General features: G+C 35.4%; 1 protein-coding gene across 1 annotated transcript in view; it reads left to right on the top strand.

Moving 5' to 3' along the window:
• Positions 1-23,542, top strand: part of LOC5578522 (acyl-CoA synthetase family member 3, mitochondrial) — a 30,389-nt gene extending 6,847 nt beyond the window's left edge. The window contains exons 2-3 of the mRNA XM_021855667.1: positions 21,514-21,606; positions 21,668-23,542. Of these exons, the coding sequence (XP_021711359.1) occupies positions 21,514-21,606; positions 21,668-23,172 (1,598 nt within the window). The 3' untranslated portion in view covers positions 23,173-23,542. The remainder of the gene's footprint in view (positions 1-21,513; positions 21,607-21,667) is intronic.

Here is a 23,542-nt window from a genome sequence, read left to right as displayed (position 1 = left end):
ACACCGTCTTCAGCCATAGGCTGCACAGACTGAACATAACTTACATTAAGACATCGGACACACGGAACGACCAGTGAAACAGTGAAGAATTTTTCGTTTGACGAAAAGTTTTCTCCGACTGGGGCGGGAATCGAACTCACCACTCCATAGCACAATATGCCTAAACGACTGACGCCGCTAACCGCACAGATAAGAAGCCTAGAACATTTCCACATGTCCTATTCAATTAGCATAACCACACAGATTTCTTATTCAGCTACTATTGATCAGCAAAAAAATTTAAACTTGAACATAATCCAAGTTTTGCAATAGCTATTGAGGATCAAAGTTCGTATAGAGACTGTTATGCCTTTATTTTTCAATATGGGACTACACTAACTTCATATTTTCAAACAAAGTGTATCAATTTTCATATACGATGATTTTTATTTTCGTTACGTTATATCGAAGCAAAATATTTTTTTTCTAAATTTCATTCAATATGTATTGTTTGATGAGAAAATGGATCCAAAATTGAAGTTATTGACCTAGCAGGCATTTTCAGTCTTTTTCACATATTTTTTTTCGATATTTTTCCTTGTTTTAAATTTTCCATATTATTCTTTTCATTTTCATTTTTTTATTTTTACGTCTTCATGCAGTAATCCTTAAAGAAATGAATTTCTGGAAAATCTTTGACGAAATCCATGAACACTCGGAGAAACTTTAAAAGAAATTCATAAATTAAATCTTTTAGATAAGGTACCGCGGGGCAAGTGGGTAAATGGGGTAAGTGAAAATAATTAATATATTTTACTAAATATGTGAATTAACGTTTTAAAAACATGCGTAAACCTTTGAGGTCATTGAGAACATTACGATAGGTAAGAGATTTCTGAGATTTTTCAGCCATTATTGCATAATAGAGTGAGAAATTGTTAACCTGTCAACTGTTACTCCGTAACAAGTTGGCGGTGTACAATCTTATTTTAATATTTTCAGTGGAAAAAGTTGCGGAAAATAATTTCCTGTAGCACTTCTTAGTTGTCCTCTGTGACAGTTTCAAACTGCATTAAAAAAAAGTTTTAGAATTAACTCGACGTAGACCTAAAAATAACTAAATTTAAACACCGTCAATTTTCTCATCAGGTGGGGCAAGTGAAAAGTTTATCATTAGAGATTGAATTTGCGTTTTCTCTTTAAGTAGCCATAAGTAAACATGATTCGCAATTATCATAGAAAAACATAACGTGCTGATAATTCAAGAAACACTATACTCAAGTGTTAAAAGCTATTAGAAATCATGGAAATTCTCTAAAAAATGTTGCCAAACATTACAATATCAATATGTCTACTTCGTGCAGCCAATTGAAAGGAAGACGTTGATTGAAAAGTTGCAATATTAGAGAACACACGGAAATCTCGTGGAATGTCTCTGTAAAGCTAGTTCAAAACATAAAAATGAGGTATAGGTCTATCCACATGTAAAATACCCTAAATACGTTATTGAAGGATTCCGTTTGATTTCTCCCGAAGAGTTATCCGACGTCATATTCGACTTTCTCAAAAACAAATAACGAGCGGTGGAAATTCTAAAATGCAATTGCTGTCCTATAATGTAAGAACTAACATTGAAAATGTTGCAGTTATAATGTTGTCGAATCATTTCAACAAACATAACTGAACAGAAGAAAATTGAAGTGAAAAAAATAACATTTTATTTGTTTACATGTTACTTATGTTATTGTTCATTGGGAAGTCTTAACAAGTGTTAAAGCTAATAGAAATCGTGAATAGAACTGTTTGTTTTTGAATTTATTGTTCAAAACGGTAAACTTTTCACTTGCCCCACTTTTGCGGCAAGTGACAAGTAAGGAGACGTTTTTCAAAAACTTTTTCTGTATTTTTTTCTTCAATTTTTCATAAAAATCAATTTCAGCATGCTGTTTATATATGGTGGGAGTCAAGCTAAAAAATATACACAACCTCATTTGTATCAATTTAAAGTCTCTAGATTTGGATGAATCTCAACTATGCGAATTCCATTACCCACTTGCCCCACGGTACCTTATCTCTAAACAAGTTAATGTTGAGCAGTCCATGAACATGTCTAGCAATTATGGAACTTCAAGAATGTTGTTATAATTAATCGATTTCATGAAAGAATTTAAAAATGCTCAAGAATTTAAAAAACGTTGAGAGAGAGTTCCGATGAAAAAATCTGCTGGGATCCCTGGAATCCTCTCTAAAATAAATATCAGAAGTTTTTATACATGAATATCAGTGAAATGGTTGGGAGATACCATTCAGAATTATTTTAAGAACATGTTTTGAGATTCATACTTGAATATCAGGAGGGTTTAAGACGAGTTCATGGAGAAATTATTAGTTAAATCTTTGAAGGTATCCTTGGAATGATTCTGTTCGAGATCCGTGGAGAAATTCCAGGCGGAATATCCAATTCTTGGAGAAATGATTTGAAGAAAATCAATAGGAATTCCGAAAACAATAGTTAAATATTTTCTTAAGCATTTTTAGAAAAAAAGCAGTACACAAGTCTAATCTGTACTTGATCTATTTTTTTGAATGCAAAATCTAAATCAATAAATATTTAAGTTTTATAGAAAGTTGAAAGCAGGTTTGGTTCCAGTGAGAGCGTAAATGCAAAAAAAAAAATAAATAAAGAAGAATGATGTATGCAAAAGTACAGCAATGACAAGAATATAGTGTTAAAATTGAGCGTATAGTATACTCGATATCGATGTATGACTAGGGTAACCAATATATTTTGGACCCCTATATATTTTGGACCCCCTGGGCCATTATCCTGCAAATATCCCAGTTTAAATCGAAAAAGCAGCTGAATTCGCAAGCCATTTGGAAATATAGGACTATTCCGCACATGCATCAACCGTTTGTATATAGAAAATGTGTTTATTTTATCGGAAATTAATTTAATTTAATCGGTTCATCCATGCAACCGTTACAATACGTTACCCACAGAAATTGAAGCCGTCAGAATTTTTTCAAATGTAAACAAATTTTTTTTTTCAAATTTTTGAACTAGAAGCGTAGAATTTCTTCGGTTTTCCATTGTCAATCGATTGATTAGACTATGGGCAAGCATATCATACAACCAGTGCTGCGAACTTAATCGCCAAACGATAAAAATGCCGGGTGTCTAAAATATATACTTTATACAGTCAAACCTCCATGAGTCGATATTGAAGGGATCATCGACTAATAGAAATATCGAATCATGGAACAGCTATTCTTTGCAAAGCGGTTTGAAGGGACCATCATAGTAACCATGATTTTATGTTTTTAGTATGGTTCCATGAGTCGATATCGAGTAATGAAACATCGTCTCATGGAGGGTTGACTGTATATAATAAAATGTATTGGTGTGTCCAAAATAATGAAAAACAGAGCTTCACAATTCAAAAATTTTCAACGTTTTTTCGATCCCAATTGACCGTATGGGCATTTTTATCACGTAGAGGAAGTTTTTTTTCTACATTTTGGCATGTTCTTTGAATTGGTTAAGCTGTACAATTTTTTAATTTGGGACAAAAAACTAAAATCACTTCCCTAGGAGGTCCAAAATGCGAGCGTTACCCTATATTCAGTGATAGTAAACGCTTGCATTGCTCTGATTTAGTATTGGTTTAGGTTTGAATCTTGAAAAATGTTTATTGTAGTTCATAAATAATGTTTTTCATAAAAATTGGAAACGAGGTTATAACGAGGTATGACTACATATTGAAGTATGAACGTTACGGTGGAAAAAGGTGTTGGTTCAAAAATCAATATGAGACAGTTATGCTCTTATGGGCACTATAGGCCTGAGTGAAAGAAAAATTACTAAAACTCTAACCACTCGGCGAATACAAACGGATTTCAGTTATTTTTTGTCGATGTGCTCGTACACAAATATGTAAGAATGTGATGTTCTCACTGGGGAATTGATTCCAACTTAGTTGTTCCTCTGAATGTCTCAAGTCTCTGAATGTTCTTCAAGTGTAGGTCCACTGAGTTTCTTTTAATTTAGGAAATAAAAAAAAAAAGATAAAAAGAAAGTACAAAACAAAACGAAAAGGAAACAAAAAAAAGAATAACCTATTTACGACCGCTTATTTATCTGCAATGGAATAACAAAAATAAAATTAAATCAATTCTCATAAAAAGATCTAGTATAGTATCATCGGCTTTTTCGTGAAGTTCATCAAAAGTGTTTAAGTTTCAAACACTTCTGACTCGCATTACCAATAGCACCACTAGTGTGCATCTTTCTCTTCAGAGCCTCTTTTAAGCCCCAGGACCTGACAGTAATCAAGCTGATCACAAGGTTGTGCCTTTGCCCAGGGTAGAAGTTAAACGCGAAAATATTGGCACTATTTTTCAAGATCATTGTCAAGGATGCCTTATGGTGAAATTCGTAGTGAAAAACAATTTACTAAAATTCTAAAGAATTTACAAAGAAATATCAATAAGTTCCGTCATAATCTTGTTTAGATAGATAGATATTAGTTCGGCCATTAGTTAATAAACTATTTCTAAAGAAATGATTTAAGGAATATTTCTTTATGAAAATTGTGGTAGTTATGTATATAGCTGAGTAGGCCATGCTTTCAAAAATGATCATTATCATTCAATCTGTCAAGTGCACAAGTACCACATTGGCGACGAGCAAGAACCTAAGAACAACGGATAAACCAGTCGGAAGTTGGATCAGAATAGATCTCAAGGCATCTATAAAGGGAACGTCTGATTTTCCGAAAGATAGAATCTTATCGGATCAGACTCGAGGGAAAAAGAAAAGTCTCGCCTCAATTGAGGGAGATGCCTTAGCGGTGGATGAAAATCTACCCAGAGAAGGCAAGAAAGTCTCGCCTCAAAGGAGGGAGACGCCTTAACAATGGATGAAAATCCATCCGGAGAAGGCAAGAATGTTTCGCCTCATTGAAGGGAAACGACTTAACGGAGGATGAAAATCCTACCGGAGAAGGCAAGCATATCTCACCTCAATGAAGGAAAACGCCTAAAGGGCGGATGAAAATCCATCAGGAAAAGGCAAAAATTGACTCAAGAAACGTAGAAGAAAATTCGAAAATTTGACCGCCCTATCAAAAAGCTAGGAAAGGGTACGGATGCCAAAACCGGATATAAATTCGGGTTTCTATAGTAAATAAATTTCTCATTGAAGGAAAAATTTTCCTAGCCGATAGGTAAAGGTCCAAGTGGAAAATTCATAAAAAATAGAGACCTACATGCTCAATAAACGTTGCAGATATTCATCTTAACGTGCATGAAAGAGAGCAGCCACAGGATTGATCTGTGTGATTATACGCAGGAACGACTTGAAAATCGCTGAAAAAAATAATCAATGTCATACAAGACCCTCTCTCGTTATAGAAAAGGAGATGTGGTAGTTATGTATATAGCTGAGTAGGCCAAGCTTTCAAAAATGATCATTATCATTCAATCTGTCAAGTGCACAAGTACCACAAAAATCTTAATTGACTGTTTAACGATAAACTTGCGACGATCGACGCGCCACCATATTTCATATAACGGAGGTTATTAGAACTAACTTGGAGGTGATGATTTGGATGTTATTTGGCAATTTGGAGGTTAAAATCACCTCCAAACACTAGCGATTTTGCGGTGGGATGTTGACGTTTGATCACGAATAAATCTCGAAAACTTATTCAAACAGACTCAAGTCAAAAAAATTTACAAACTTACATTATCGATTCTACGTGTTTCGCAGACGAAATTCTACACATTTTGCTCTAAACCAACTCGATTTTTCACTTTTAGAACGTTTACTTTTCGGAATTACAAAACGACGAAAGTAAGATTTTCAACTTTCGCTACCTAACCACTACATTCGCCGCTCCGCTGTATGGAGAGACAAAGTGACTTAACCACGAATCAAAACAAAACACTACTTGAGCCGATTTTACACTGGTACAAAAACGTCGAAAGTAACTGAATAAATCGGCTTATCATTTTGTAATATTTTTTTTGTGGGAAATAACAGGAACTCCCTAGTTTTTGAATGCGAGCTTATTGTATGCAAAATTTAAGCAATGTACACGGCGAAAAAATGTGAAAAAGTTGATTCATTTTAAAACAGTTTTAGAAGACAAGTTGTGATTCTTCTAAATTAATTTTCTCAAAACTGTATGGAAGTTACTTACGTCGATTTGAAAAAGTAATCGAGAAATGTTTCTCCACATTTTCCTTTACCGCTTTGCTAATTTCAGAAACAAAAGTATACTAGGGGCTTTGTAACAAATTCCTTCTAAGGATTCTAAGGCAAGAGGCTTTTTAAATACACTTTTCGGAAATAATTCTTGTATAATCTGAGGATTTGAAACATAATTTCAAACGTTCTTTGGAAATGTGTCTATTATGGACCCACCTGAAATTGGTTAATATGGACCCTCTTGTGCGGTTTTATTTACAAAACTGTTTACGTATCTGTATTCATGCTTTTATGGCCAAATATTTTGCCTGAAACGGCTGCAATCGAAGTTCCCCCGATGGATTTTTATTTTACAAAGGTTGCTTTTAGTGTTAATTTTATGTTTTTTTCTGTAGGGGGTCCATAATCGGCATCGGCTCCCTAGGTTCTATATTTCGCCAGAAGTTCCAGCTACCTATTGCCTAAGAAATTCCTAGGATATTAACGTATTTGTACGTACCACGGTATTTTTTGCAACGGAGATGTCAAACAATAGCGCTTACCGCAAACATCAACAAGCTGTTTCTAGCGGTAGCTAATCGAGCGACAGCCGAACAGCTAATTTTTCGGTTGTCCGTGGATCGAAATCAGGACCGCCACGCTAATGCTGTGTATGACAAGCGAGGTTTTCCCACTATTGTTGTACAAAGTAAAAGAACAACTGAAGAGTGTTTTGTCATTAACAGGGCAGGGAACGGGAATGCACAGAGTGTTTTAACATGGTTTTCAATCGAAAGAGCATTTGAACGTAAACATGAATGGGGTTGAATGTCGATACGCATACCAAACTTCTATTTTTTAAGACATATCTGGTAAATCATATTATCTGTTTTTTTAATTAGTTAATAAAAACTACCAAATCACCATAAAAAATACCTACTTACATTTTACTTATTTTTTTAACATTATAAAATATGAATCCACTTGTTCCGACCAAATTTCAAGAAACTAAATTTATGAAATTTCTTTATTACAAAACCTTTATTGAAATAAATAATTTTAAAATTTTAACTCGTAGTTTAACATAAATATATATTTTTACATTTTTTAGATGAACCTAAAAATATGATTACTTCAACCAAACCCTTTTCTTATCGAAAGTCTTATGTCGCCTATGTTCATCATATCCCACCGATTTCGCCAATATTATCAGACGATGATGCAATTCGTATGCAACAGCACTGAAGAATATGAAGTTCAAGGACGTTCATATTTTGTAGTTAAAAGCCCGTCAAGTATATGTACTGCTTTGAGTTTTGAGAAACCGTTTTCTGAATCATTCATCGTAACGACGCCTTCGCTGCGTTATTCTGGGATTCTGTTCGCTGCTAATTATTTTCACAAACAATTTGCAACAGTGTTTGCTGCTGCGAAGTAAAAGGCGACTGATGACGTAGGTACGTAAGAGACGTTGGCGACCGCTTTCGAGCTGTGCGCGTAAATGGCATTTGTAAAATTTTGTTTTCGCCCGGAGACACACCGCCAGTTGGTATCTTTGGGTGCGTATTTGTTTTGCACTTTCTCACGGGGGCCAAACTGATATTGTGATCGACAACGTCTTTAGTAAAAATACGTTCACTAAAAATAGAATCATTTGTTTATAGCGAAACGAATTGTTTACAAGCATTGGACTCGTCGTATCAGTTGGTTGATTTGATTCAACTCAACTCATGGATCAGATTGCGAAATTTAGATTGATTTCAGGTTGGATTCCGTTGACACGGGAAATTTGTGTTGTTTAAGATTACAAAATTTGTATACATACGCTTGATTCAGTTGAAGCTCATAGAAGTTAAGTTATACTTATTCTTTAAAATTACAAAGATTTTTGTCTTTTAAAATTTAATAAATTTATTATTTAAGCAATTGTTTCAAAGTTATTCTCAGGATAATACAGAAAAAAAAGCTTACGTTGACCATAATAGGTTAACTCCATTTCTGCTTTAAAATCTTTATCAGGAATCCTTGCATGGATTTGTTCTGAACTCGAACATATGAACACATTAAATCATATTTATCTGTTCCGATTTTTTTGTGTTACTGTTGCACGATTAATCAAACAATGTGTTGCAATGTGACTAAACTTTGTATGTTTTTAGAGTTTTCTTCAAAAAGCATACACATTCTGTTGGGGCCTTCCTTAGCCGAGTGGTTAAAGTCCGCTACAAAGCAAAGCCATGTGAATGTGTCCGGGTTCAAATCCAGGTCGGTCCAGGATCTTTTCGTAAAGAAAATTTCCTTGACTTCCCTAGGCATAGAGTATCATCGTACCTGTCACACTATATACGAATGCAAAAATGGTAATTTTGGCAAAGAAAGCTCTCAGTTAATAACTGTGGAAGTGCTCATAAGAACACTACGCTGAGAAGCAGGCTCTGTTCTAGTGAGGACGTTAATGCCAAGAAAAAGAAAGAAAAATTCAGTTGGGTTTGCTGGAATAATTCATGAATTCATAAACATCATAACTGATAATCATCCTAATTGATCATCATCAATTGATGATTGACAATAGTTCAAATTTTACTAATATGCCGTTAACTGCAAACATTCTTAAATAAAGAATTAGGTAAAAAACTGCACACAGTGTAGAAACAGGGCAATATGGTCTTAGCTTATCAAAGATACCTTATCACAAAAATGAACTATCAGCACATATCATTCCTGCAGTTTCATTGCAAGACCGTCGCCGCGCGTGTATTTTAGCATTCCAGCATTCTATCACATGTCATCTTCTGCATTACGTCCCTACTGGGACAGAGCTTGCTCATAGGTTTGTAAGGCGGCAGGATCCGTCATTGATTTAGGAACTTTCGAAAGCATTTTTTCTGTTCAAGATCAGGAAAATTTACACGAAAATGTGTTCATTGCATTCCATTGTCCAAACGAAACACAGTGAACACATTTTCATCGAATAATTTTCAGTTTTGAATAGAAAAACTGCTTTTGAAGTTTCGATGATGACGATGATAACGATAATGGATTCTGGAACGTTAAATTAAGATACAGCTAGGGAAGTGTACGAGACTATGTTGTTGAGTTTAATTACTTAAAAAAATACATTGACTTCGTACCAATGCTTCGTTTTAAATTATGTTGTCAATTATATTGTGGCAAACTAGATTCTACAATCAAGCTAGTAAGCTACCAAAATCAAAGTTATTTTTTCCCATCAAAAATCGATTGTATCTCTATCTGAAATCGGATACTACTACTATCTTTTTTTCAAATCATGGTAAACATTTTGATTCTAATTGAATGAACAATATATAAAACCATTAGTTCAATAACTAAATAAGGCTGGTCCGAGACCACATGGAAGGTTCCTTTTATATGGCAAAATCCAATACTTTTCTAAACCACAAAAAAAACTTTTCAGTATAAAAAATATTATAAACTTTGTTAATAAATATTGTTATTCCACACGACAAAGCAAATTAAGCAAATAAATTACCTTACAAGCTGGCAAACTTGCATACCAGTTGGTTGAAATAGTTAAATTTAGTATTTTCAACATCCAATATCTCAAAACCTGGACGAGCTATGATGTTTCTAAAAACGGAAATGGATTCAGCAACCCTTAATTAAGTAAATAGCAGTATTTTGGTGTTAGAGACAAAACCGTGTTTCGCAGTGTAATAGCATATTTGTCACATTCGACATTTTTGAGTCATTGCCGTGGAGAATCATCAAATCATACATACTTTCGATCAAACTACTGAAATCTGTGAGATTGTTCAAGAAAATTCGAAAACTACAAAGTTGTTTTGTCACATTGGTAATTGTAACCGCACAACCGTCGCATTGAGATTATACATGAGCCCCGTGATGTATTATCAATGAAATTTCTATAAGAAGTGTGACATAAAAGAAAATTAATATTTGTATCAGTCTAAATACACTTGAATTGCACAAGGTACACTTTCCCGGACTATGGGGCATATGCATTGTTCAATTCCTACAAATGTTACACATGTTCTGTTTTTATTTCAAATTTATTTAATTTCTATACATCTTCTTGCACAGAATGCCTATCAATAGGGTAAGACTGCAATGTTAAAAAAAACAATCAGTTTTTTGCACATTTTTTACGGTTATGGCTTGTTTGTTCTGTAAGGTCCTAAGGCCATCGGGGTCAAAATTTGTTAGCCTAGCTCAAACCAAAGGTGGCTCATACTGCTCCGCCTACCCATACTTGGAACAATTACGCGAAAACGGGCTGATTCCTGCTCTCGGCTTTTAAAAATTGAGTCGTAATCAAACCGCTTCTGACAATGACATTAATTAGCAAAACACGTAACACCTTGAGGAGGTCGTTTAAATGTTAAAAAAGCGCATGGGAAACCTAATCCTCATATTCAGCGAAGTGAACACAATCGCCAGAAAGGTATCGTTGCGGAACAAGTCTTTGTCTCAAGCATTAACATACAGTAGGATTCCGTTTTTTGTAAGCTCCATTTTTGGCACCCCTTTATATTGGCAACAAAATGGATCCATTTTTGGCAACATACTATAACACATTTAAAATAAGTATTTAATGGTATGTATCATCGAGTTTCTGGCTTTCGTAGTATAAACAGTAGCTCAGCTTCACGCTGCCATTCTTGTTCGCTGAAGAATTTATTTTAAGAATATTCAAAATATTCCTCCATCAAGAAAATCACTAAAAATTCCATTAAAATCAGGATATGCAATTTAGATGCCCATTTGAACCATATAATTTTGCTGTTGAACGAGTCATTAGGGAAGCTGACGTACAATAAATCTTCAAGAACTCCCTCTGGCATTTCAAACAATTTTCCTAGGAATTGCTACATTTATTTTTCAAGGAACATCATAAGAGATTGTTCTGTGAATTTTCTCAAAAATATTCTAACAAATGTTCGTGGTATTTTGCTATGCCTTTATTTTTATTTGTTTCCTTTTTCAGAAATAAATCGATACTCTGGCGTTCTGACAGGATTTCATTTGTTTTTGTTCTTTGAAATGCTCATTGAATTGCTCCCAAATTTCATGTTTACCTGATATTTTTGCTGCAACGTCTCAGTAATTTACTAAGGTTTTCTCAATTTGCCCTATCGATTATCCTTAAGCATCATCATCTACTTATTCTTTCTAACTTTTCTCTAGGAAATATTTCGGCGATTCCTACGAGGATTGTTACTCATTATTTGTATTGTTGACTCTGTTTAGACACTATTTTTCGCTTTAAACATTATTTTCATCCGTTATTTTCTTTTTACTAAGAGGAATTGGAAGCATACCTTCAAATTTTATCATGCAGTCATCGAGTTCAATATCCTTGTCATGGAAGCTTTTGAAACGTCAACTATGTGGCGACATTCTTCACAGGGCTTACCTCGAGAATTCGTTTATGTCAAATGAAATAATGGATTTATACCTGAGAGATTATACATGTTTTAGAATAAACAGCTCTTTGCAGAGAGCCATGCTTAAATCTTCATATAAGTGTGATAAGCAACTTTGAACACGGGGCAGTATGGACACCCTAAGGAATTTTCCTATTTTGACTGTAAAGACACGAATATTATACAGTTTTCATGCGCAGTATGCTTTTTAGAGTTCTCAAGCATTTGTTAAACATTGTTGCAAAATTTTGAAAAAAATATTTTGTTTGTAAAAATGGGTTTAAAAAAGCTCATATTTGGTAGTCACCATCAAGCTAGCGGGGCAAAGTGGACACCCCCATGGGGCAGTATGGACACCTTAACGTTTATAGGAAAATTGTCCCACGATCATTCTCAAACCTCGAAAAATGAAGTACACATTCAGGAAACCATAGCGATAGATCACTGTGCCACTGAAAACATGATTCAAACCAATTTACGACATTTTTCGTAGTGATGCCTTAAATATTGCCTCCAGATTAATTTTAATACAGAATTGACGATTTTCAACCGATTTGTGGTTCCGAATCATAATCATTGCATTGCATGCTTAATTGTTTTTGGATAGTTTTGTGTATGAAGTTACATTTCTTTTTCTTTAAAGTGTCAGCTCTACTTTGTCACTCGGTGTCCATATTGCCCCAACAGTACAGGAAATTTTCATATAAGTTTTTCAGTGTCTCAAAGTAGCAGAAAAAAAATCTATTATATTTTTGAATTTACCATAAATAATTGAAGATTCAGTCAGCTACATTTTCGGTCAACTTGCAGTCATTTGCTTCTGAAACCTTATTTGGTGAGGTGTGAATGTTATAATTTTTAAACCCAATAAAATCATTCTCCATTTTTTGGTTTAAAATCAATGTATAAAACATTTTTTCTGAAATTTTAGTGGCCAACTTACTTATTCGACAGGCAACTGAAATATTGTTTGCATCTAAAGTGTAAAATTATTCGCATATGCGAATGCCCTGTGTGTCCATTCTGCCCCGGGTGTCCATACTGCCCCCGGTACCCCTATCTAACAAAAAAAAATCTTCTTTCTCAAAAAAACTCATAGACCTTTGTATATATTTTTTATTGAACGTCAACAAAAAATGAAGACACACCAAACCCATAAGATGCAAACTGATGCTTTCGAAACCATGACTCTGGCAAAATATTTTATTGTGACCATTCTTGTTGCAACATTTCTGTTCCGCAACAACAGTTGATCACCACATGAACGGAATATGACAATGATTGCTCAAAGCGTGCCCAGCGATTTTCTAGGCTTTACATTGCAATTTTTGATAACTTTTTCCGTGTTGACATTACATGATGATGTCAATTTTTCAAAGTGCCAAGAATAGAATCCTGCTCCCTATGTTGGAAAAGAAGTTTTTTTTTAATTTTACGATCAAACCTTTAAGCCAACCACTGTCGAATGCTTTTTCTATATCTAGAGGAGCAAGACCAGTAGAACAGCCTTCAGATTTGTTGGAACGAATCAAATTTGTTATTCATAGGCGTATAAAACATCAACTGTTTTCGTCATTTGAAACTAAAGTTTTTGAAACTTTAGGTGTTTCAGTTGAAACACAGTTTGGTAAATATACTTTCATAGCTGCCTATTTGCCTTTTCAAGTTAATTAAAAAAAAACAGCAAGTTAATTTGCTCCAAACTGATTTGGGAAAATTGACTCGCAATAAGTCAAAAAAATTTGTCATTGGCGACTTCAATGCCAAACATCGGTCATGGAATAATTCTCAAAGTAATTCCAACGGCAGAATTTTGTTTGATGAGTGCTCATCAGGATATTTCTCAATTGAATACCCTGATAGCCCTACATGTTTTTCCTCTTCTAGAAATCCATCTACGATTGACTTGGTCTTAACTGACTCTAGTCATCTTTGTAGCCAATTAGTTACTCATGCTGATTTTGCTTCTGATCATGTCCCTGTTACATTTCAAATATCCCAAGAAGCGATTCTCAATCCTATCAGCTCCACTTTCAATTATTTACGAGCCGACTGGAATATATATAAAACGTATGTTGACTCCAATCTTGATGTTAACATTTCTTTAGAAACTAAACTTGATATTGACAATGCTCTTGAAACTTTAACAAATTCCATTGTTGAAGCCCGGAGCATTGCAATTCCAAAATGTGAAGTAAAATTTGAATCCGTGATTATAGACGATGATCTTAAACTCTTGATCCGCATTAAAAACGTGAGGAGAAGGCAATTTCAACGCACTCGCGATCCTGCTATGAAAATTAAATGGCAGGATTTGCAGAAAGAAATCAAAAAACGTTTTGCACAATTAAGAAACGAAAATTTTGAAAATAAGATTTGCTATGCAGTTTGAAAGCGCGCACAATTTTTTATTTAGGACTTACTAGTCCAATTGAAAATCAAGTTACTCGAGTATACTCAGGACTTCGAACATATTCTCAATCAAGAGAACGTTTTCGAAAATGCCTGGGAGACTGATTTAGAAGAAGTGAGAACTATTATTAAAAAAATTAAAAATATGGAAGCTCCTGGCGATGATGGAATTTTCTACATCCTCATCAAGAAACTTCCAGAAAGTAGCTTATCATTTTTAGTTGATATATTTAACAAATGTTTTCAATTAGCATATTTTCCTGACAAATGGAAAAATGTTAAGGTTGTTCCGATTTTAAAACCAGACAAAAACCCTGCAGAAGCTTCTAGCTATCGCCCAATCAGTTTGCTTTCCTCCATCAGTAAACTTTTTGAAAAGGTCATTTCGAACAGAATGATTTTTCTTAATACTTGCAAAAATGGAAGATTTCTCCTAATGCTTCCAAAACTCAACTAATAATATTCCCACATAAACCAAAAGCTCTTTATTTGAGGGGTTATAAATTGGTCAGATGAAGTTAAGTATTTAGTTTCATGCTAGATAAGAACTTAACTTTCAAAAATCACATTGAGGGCATTCAAGCCAAATGTAATAAATATGTAAAATGTCTCAGATAAAAAGCGAGGTTACGAGTCGCCTCTGGTTGGAAGTTTGAGAAATTTGAGAATCCAGCGTAGCGCGTTCAGTGAGTGGGATACAAACATCAATGTCGCTGCTTGGCGGCCAGTGAGAGAAACTGAATGTTCGAAAGGTTGTCTGTACTTTTTGCCGCTGGCGTCAACTGTTAGCGTTTAAGAACGAAATAAACAGTACCAATAAGTTATCATTGATAGTCATCGTATATTTTGCATCAAACTATGCATTTCAAATTTGGTTTGTGCAGAAAATTATTGAGTCCATTCTATTAGGAGATATAAATGCATTACTTGTTTTATTTCACTAAAAATAGAAGCAAAAGATAAGAAACGACTATATAACGACTCAATTTTAAGAATACAAGCTAACCAGCATATGTGGTAGAGCTAACGCAACTAATCCAAGCATTGCTAAGCATATTTGAATGATTTCCAAATAATTTTACTATTTCTATAAGGGGTGCTCATCTTGCCCCGACTTTGTCACCAATCGTTTTGGTAACAATGAATTTGTGTGGTGGGAAGGCAAGCTGATGGTTCAGATTAATTCAATTGTTATTTTTTTTTTATTTTGTATTGTATAAATTATTTATTTAAATGTCTAAGTGTACGATAAACGTTTGTCTCCACGGTTCAGTGTTTGAGTGATGTTTATTTTACGCTTTGTAGCTTAAGGTGTCTTTATTTATTTATTTTGTTGTTGATTCCGATTGCAGATTTGTTCTTTATTTATTTATCTATCTATTTATTTATTTATGCTTTTTCATTTATGTATTTATTTATTTATATATATTTATTTATTTATTCATTCATTCATTTATTTACTTATTTATTTATTTATTTATTTATTTATTTATTCATTCATTTTTGTATTCACAAATTTATTTATTACCCAGATTTTTTATTTACATTATTATTCAGATTGTTTATTTATTTTTCATATTACAAAAATTCATATTACTTTATTTACAAAAAAGGAAAACAAGTGTAAGGTTAGGAAATGTCAAGGCTTTGCATGTAGCCCAATCGGAATTTTAATTTAAAGAATTTTGCAAGACACCTTTAGTACTGAAATATGTTTAGCGTGTAAGGAACTCATCGTTACAAAGACCTACTCATCATTACAAAGAAAGACGAGTTTTTGATATGTGTCATCAAGGACATGGGAGTTGAATAAGGGTAGTTGATAGTGGAAGGACCCCCCCCCCCTTTTTACGACTACTATAAAGGGGATGGGAAGATTTTGGGAAGCTCTCTTTTAAGTTTAGTCCGGAGAAGTGATGGAAGTGACGGTCCGGATTTGTCCGCTAACATACAAGCCGGTTTAGTTCCGAAATTAGTCGTCAGTTATTAAAACTTACGTGTTAAATAAGCCTAACAGCGATAATACCTTAAATTAAATCGTAAGAAATTAAAATGTACGGGTCAGTGTTGTGCCGCACCACGGACTATCAGTGAAGTGCACCTCAAAAATTAAGAAGTCAGTGCTGGTCGAGTTAGGCACCATTGGCCATTTACGTACAAACAATGCCGAGCGAGTACGTGGTGAACATAATTGTGACGTCAGTAAGAAGATTTTGTGGTGACCGACGGACATTTTGTATTTCGTGGTATTAGGGTAGAAGTACCAATTATGGCAATAGTGGGAACAAAAAGAGATTTTTCTTATTGTTGCACTAGAATATAACGGCTTATATTCACAGGAATGATAAACCTATTTATTTTTGATGGTAACTGAAGCTTTATAAGAACATTCGTGCAATAAGATTCGAAAAATGAACATTTGAAAATTTTGCCTCACACATATGTCACCTTCTTAGCAGTTTGCTAAAGGACACTACTTACGAAATGTATGTTTTTATCCGGAAAAAACTGCTTCAACCTATTAATGTATGTTGCCTAATGAGAACAAATGAATAAATGTAGCTGGTGAGCAACCAAATCTACTGTTTTAAGCTGGAAATCGTGTTATTTCCACTATGTCGATAACTGGAACAAGGAGTGTATGAGAACCCAATTATGGCGATACTCTGGAGGCGGATTGTTTACATTTTTTGATCAGTGAAATAGAAGAAGTGAAGCTATTTTACGGGTGACTTCCACGACGGGAAGGTTTGGTAAGGCATGATCTTCATGTTTTGTACTCAATTGCTAAGATTTATCAATCACACGTTCGAAAACGTTCGCAAGCGGAAGATGTTAATTTCAAGGTAGAGGGGGGTTTTCAGTGACACTCGATTTTTGAATTTTCCCTCTTTTTTCGTTAAAATTAGGCGCTGAAAAGGTAATGTGAGTTCATTAATGCTGTTTTGTATCATCATTTGCGTTTTCACTACATTTCGACTCCTTTTCGAAAGTTAATTTGCTCCCATGAACCCATTGCCATAAATTGATTTAACATGTATTTAACACAAAACTTTTGGAAAACTTTATGAGCAATCACTTCATTACATCTTAGCGTTGCATTATCATTCGCTCTGGATGACGTTTGAGTTCATTTCGTGCAAATATTCGATAGTCCATAATTGGAACACTTTTATGTCGAATGCTAGGAACGCTATTGCCATAATTGGTACAAAAACAACGCTTTTTCAAACCAATTTTTTGAAGCTTAAAGTCAATTTAGAACCAAAACTGTTTAAATCAACTGCTCCGCAAGCCTTTAAACTAGTAATTAACACCAACAAGTCATGCTTACGTTTTAGGAACGTGGTTAAAAATTGATTTTTATCCACACTGTTGACATATTGCATCCATAATTGGTACACCTACCCTACGCCATGACTGTTGGCGTCGGTTAAAGAAAAGGTGCCACTCGCTCGATGACCACAAACCCCAAAATGTGCGCAGTGTACCACTTCCCGGACGTTTTGGAACAAAGGCCAAACGCTACAAAGGCCTATACCGTCAACCCCCCCCCCCCCCTTTTCGTCTGTTATGTGTGATGCTGTAGCCGTAAAAGAAGAAGCAGGAAGAAGATGAAAACCATGAAGAAGAAGACCCATAAGAACTCCAGGATCGATCGCCTACAAGGACATCTGAAGCAGTAACGGCCGCAACGTACCGGTGAGCTCCATCCATAGTGATACCCCCCCCCCCCCTTTTGAAGTCTCAAAATAAAAGTGTTAATTGTAAAAAGTCTGTTTCTTTCTGTTTCAAATTGATGTATGGCCCGTCTGAACCTCAGCTAATTAAATTTAAGGTTATTTAGAAAGAAATCTTGTTTTCCGTTGTCCTTCCACTTTTGTATTGTCCGCCTTTTCACCACTCAGTTCGGAAATTCTCTCGGAAACCTCCTACAACGACCCTGAGATCCAGGTTAATCAAAAGAGGCCTTGAGCGCCCACCCCGGAAGTTGCCGTTGGCTCTAGACCAGCAGCTTGGGGCTTTGGCAGGTCCCCTTCTAGGAGCTCGCAAATATACCTGGACCAAAGAGAGTCGTATCAACTTATAAAAAACACTGTAATTTATACTACACTGTATATATACTGAAAGACTCTCCAAAAGGTTTCAGAGAATCAGAAATTTGGTCAAAATATTATTAGACGAAAAAATTCTAATGTGTTCTGGTCATTTGTTATAAGATAATTCAATATTTTCACAAATTATGATGATTTATCCATATTTTCAAATTCTCATTTTTTTTTCCTAGCTGTCATCTGGCTTACAAATTCTCATTATTTCTAATAATTTTTATCAATGACGGCAGTTGGATGAACTTCAATTCAACAGTGTATTACTTTATTTTAATAAAATTCATTCAAATAGTCTCAAAATTGAGGGGTGCTCATCTTGCTCAATCCCCCACCCCAACCCCCCTTTCCCCCTATTTTTTTCTTCTTGTGCAAGAGTGAAGTGAAATGTAGTTTTTTTTTTCATATGGAAATTACTACGGAGAAATTAAAAAAAAATCCGAACACGTTAGTACTGAATTGTATGCACACAATCATTTATAAAAATGCAAAAGTTTGTAGGGATAAATTTCCATATTGAGCTTAATAATAGGGTGCAGGACCATTTGGGATCTTCCACGATTCACTTTGGCATGGAGGGTTTTTCTTGGCCGAATTGTCTGAAACTTTGCAGTAAAGAGCTCTTCACGCACATTGTGTCCAAATATGAGCTTGGCAGCTTTAAAAAAACCCTACTGTCGAAGTGAATCTAAATGCCAAGAATAGCTCTAAAAATTCATTCATGGATTCATGGATTCAAATTCATGGATTTCTCTTCTCCCATTCGTTATATTGAAATACTTAAAATTCACAGGACACTATTTTTATTGTTAGGAAGACAAGGAAGATATGAGAGAAGGGTTTATCAAACTTTTTTGAATCTTGAACTGCCCTACTGCATGGTCGATGTAACCACCAGCACTTTATTTGCTGGGAAAATACGTTTTTTGGTCCCCTGCTGCATTCAACGATTTCGGTCAAATAATCTGTACATTTGCTAAAGATTGAAATTCAAAAATTGACTGGGGAAGGCTTTTTGGATAATGTCTTACTTTTGCCATCTGTAAACACATACGTCGTTTTATCCGTCCAATCAGTGGGTTTGATGAACGATCTAAAAATCACTTTAATCAAACCGTTACTGCTTTTGAACTCGTGATTAGAAAAATCGCTCAAAAATATATGTTTAAATTCAAGTAATATCTGACGTGCTGTGAAAATTTCATTCAAATCGGTCTATAAACAACTGAGATCTAGCCTACCAATGTTAACCATTTTGTATGGAAAATCGAAAAAGTTGCAAATGTTTTGTCCAATACTGTCCAATACTCATGCCAATATGTTTTTCTCTTATAGATCAGATATTTTAGAACAAATAAGCGCTGTTCGCATGTCTAATAGAGTGATGCAAATTTTGAAATGTTTGCTCCCCTATGCTTAAACGATTTTTATTATGGTAAATAGCATTCTCCCTAAGTTTGAAGTGATTCGGAAGAAATTTGACTGTGCACACGCCATTTGAAGTTTATATGGAGATTTCTATACAAAACGCCAATCTTTTTTTCAGCCCTTTATCTCTTCGTCATAATAATCTATGGAAAAGTGAAATAATTCTTCTAATGTGAAATCATCTCAGCAACAACTTTGCCGAAGACCACTTTTTGATTGGACCTCAGGATAAATTGTTGTTCATCATCATAAAGTTGGTTTGCATGTAGTATGCTTCACCAACTGTTCGGCAGGCAACAGTGGTGCTCCTGGCGGGAAGAATAGATCAAAGTAATCCAGGCTACTATGTTCTACAGCAAAAAGGCAGTGTTGCTCTGAAAGTAATTGAATGATCATCTTAGCATGATTTAGACTTTGTTATCAATAATAACAAATTATTCTTACGTCCCATCGAAATGTGGTCTTCGGCAAAGTTGTAGCTGGGGCGTTTTCACATGAGATGAGTGTGTTCACTTTTCCATAGATTATTATGACGAGCAGTTAGAGGACTGAACACAAAAGGTTTGTTTTTTCCATAGTAATTTCCAAATAAACTTCAAATAGCTTGTGCACAACCAAATTTCTTCCGAATCACTTCAAATTTTGGGAGGATCATTTTCGTCATAATTGACATCGTTTAAGCATAGTGGAGCAAAAACTTCATAATTTGCATCAGTCTGATGTCCAACCATTGTATTATTAGGTAAAGAATGCATATCAAAGAAAAACTGCATTTTGGTCATATTGGCGCTTACGTCGACTATGCAAATATGGGCAGATTTGTGAGTTGTTAGAGTGATAGTTGATGATGTAATAATATCCCAGAAACAGATATCTACATACCTAGAAGGATACTTAAGGATTCATGTCTAGAAAAACACTAATTGAATTTTAACACTTCACATCACTTTTGCAAAAGAAAATACTTAAAATCACTAGTAAGGCGAGCAAATACCTTTAAACGCTAATACGTTGCTTATCTTGACAGATAGGCCGATTTCGTCTGCGAAACTCCTTACTAGTCCTTACCTAGGGGGTGCAAACTGGATATCAACAAGCAGCCAGGCTGCTGTCAAGCTAAAATTTTCATCAAAATTATCCGAGTATGTCTAGGAATGTGTAGCCATTACTTCGTCACGCTAAAAACTGGTATGCTTTTTATGTGACACAAAAACTATCAACTGTTGAAAAAACGTTTACTTCTCGCATAACTTATGATCTCGCCCTAAAAGCCATTGGTAGCCATGTCTGTAGCTTGTTGTTTCTGAGGATTTGAATGGATTTCCACGTTTTTTATCAACTCTATGGTGAACAAACGATCATTATCTACCTGCCAGTGGTATTGGATTGGATGTTTATACATTTATTTGCTCAGAAACAACGAGCTACACACGTGGTTACCAATGGCTTTTAGGGCGTTATCCCAGATTATGCGAGACTTGGTCTTATTGATGTGCAAGTTTTTCAGAACTTTTGTAAACTATATTTTTAACTAACATACGGTCATAAACTATCTGATGCAGCTGATTTATTGGACTAATTACCTGCATCAAAGTACGGTATGGTATATGCAAAGTACTATGGTACGATTCTACCGTACCCTAAGGAAGACATGCAAATTTCTGTTAGGCCAATTCGCATAATGTAGAACGGCTAAAAACTATTGTTAAACAGTCCGTGTATTCCTAGTGGCGTGTTCGACAATTAGCGAGCATTTTGACCGTTCAACAATTGACGAATTATGCTACGGGAAGAACTTTTTTGCAAAGTTTCAGACAGCTCTGCCGTGAAAAAAGCTTTAAGACAAAATGAATCATGGACGTGTCCAAGTATTCTTTTTATCTTTTTATCTTTTTTATCAAATAGTCTAATAGTTATGATCATTGTATCGCAATTATAATAATAATACTATTTATGTCTCTTACAGGAAGTGCATCACAATCTCGAGTAGCATTCATCTGTCCTAATAACGCGACATATGTGATCAGTCAATGGGCCTGTTGGTTTTCCGGACAAATCGGTAAGCGATCAATTCAACAAAACTGATATTTATATTGCCCTAACTACGAACTCTTCCGTAGCTGTTCCTCTAAACCCAAAATATCCACAAGACTTACTGGAATATTACATCAAAGATTCGGACGCATCACTGCTCATTGCAACACCAGAATATCAGAATATCGCCCAGCCTCTGGCAACCAAGTTGGACAAGAAGCTCCTTTTGGTACATCACGATTTGCTGAAAGTTGATACCAAGCAGACCGAAGAAGGAGAAACGTCATATCTGGATCCGAAACGCGAAAATTTACTGCAACTCAATGATAGCTTGGTTGTGGAAGGTTGTCTAAATGGAGAGTTTTACCGGGATTCCAGTGCCCTCATATTGTATACCTCTGGAACAACCGGCAAACCAAAGGGTGTAGTGCTAAGCTTTGCCAACCTGGATGCACAATTCAGCGCATTGTCACATGCTTGGCAGGTCAAAGGAAATGATTCTGTGCTCCACGCACTTCCTCTAAATCACGTCCATGGAACCATCAATGCGTTGAATCTACCATTGTCTGTTGGTGCCAAGTGTGTCATGTTGCCTAAGTTCGATAGTAGCAGCGTTTGGAGCTATCTATTGAACATCAATATGACCAGCAAAGAAAGAGTCAACATGTTCATGGGAGTTCCAACGATGTATGGATTGCTTATCAAGGAATTCCACAATGTGTTTGAGAAAAATGCTCGAATGAGCGACTACGTGAAAACTCACTGCAAGAACAAGATTAAATTGATGATTTCCGGATCAGCACCTCTGCCTGGCACAATCTTTGATAGGTGGTTCGAAATCACCGGTCATAAATTGTTGGAACGATACGGAATGACCGAAATTGGTATGGCTATTTCTAATCCGTTTATCCAGGATAAAACTAGAGTACGCAAGCAGGGCTGCGTTGGAATGCCTTTGCCAGGAGTAAGTGTTAAAATTGTGGACAAAGAGCATAACAAAGAGCTGATCCTTGAAGGAAAGGCAAACGAAGGCTACTGGAACCCCACTCCGGATGCAAATGTGGCAGACGCTGCCGTTGATCAGAAGATAAGCGGAAACGTTTATGTGAAAGGTCGTTCAGTCTTTCAAGAATACTGGCAGAAACCCGAGGAAACAAAAGCAGAATTTGAAGATGGATGGTTCAAAACAGGCGACACAGCAGAATACAGCGATGGAACAGTTAAGATACTTGGCCGAACATCAGTCGATATTATCAAATCCGGTGGCTATAAACTGTCAGCACTGGAAATCGAAACCGCTCTTCACGAACATCCACAAACCACAGATGTAGCGGTAATCGGATTGCCGGACGAAACTTGGGGCGCAAAGGTGGTGGCCATTATCAGTGTCAAAGATCCAGAAACGTTCAGCATTCCTCGGTTGCTGGTATGGCTCGAAAATAAGCTGCCGAAGCAAGCAATTCCCAAGGAAGTTAAGATAATCTCCGAAGTTCCCAGAAACGCTATGGGCAAAATCAACAAAAAAGAACTGACCGAAAAACTGTATGGTGCCGATGCCGAACAACAGAATCAGGAGAAAGTGGTTAAGTAAGTCAGGACGAATGATACATGTTTCGTGTTTTCCATTTATTGCTTAGTTTCATGTAATACAACTACATTTATCCTATTTTCGCTGCTATTGGCGAGAAATGGTATATGATAAGATCATGAGATAAGTAACAACTAGTCAGGGAAGTCAAATTGCGACACGCGGAAGGACTAGATTAGTTACGTGTAACAATTTGTGCACATACGTGTTTGAAAAAAAAAAACGCATTCTTACACATTAAAAATCACTTATCTTACAACGGTATAGCTTTTTCCTAAATAAAGCTTACACAGTTCAATATTAGCCGGAAAAGCTACAATGAATAAAATTTGAAACATTCACTGACAACGTTGTTGAAGTACTGATATAATAA

The sequence above is a fragment of the Aedes aegypti genome, chromosome 3 (genome assembly GCF_002204515.2).
Source record: "Aedes aegypti strain LVP_AGWG chromosome 3, AaegL5.0 Primary Assembly, whole genome shotgun sequence".
Taxonomy (NCBI): domain Eukaryota; kingdom Metazoa; phylum Arthropoda; class Insecta; order Diptera; family Culicidae; genus Aedes; species Aedes aegypti.
The sequence above is the reverse complement of the archived record's forward strand: the minus strand, read 5'-3'. Positions and strand labels throughout refer to the sequence as shown.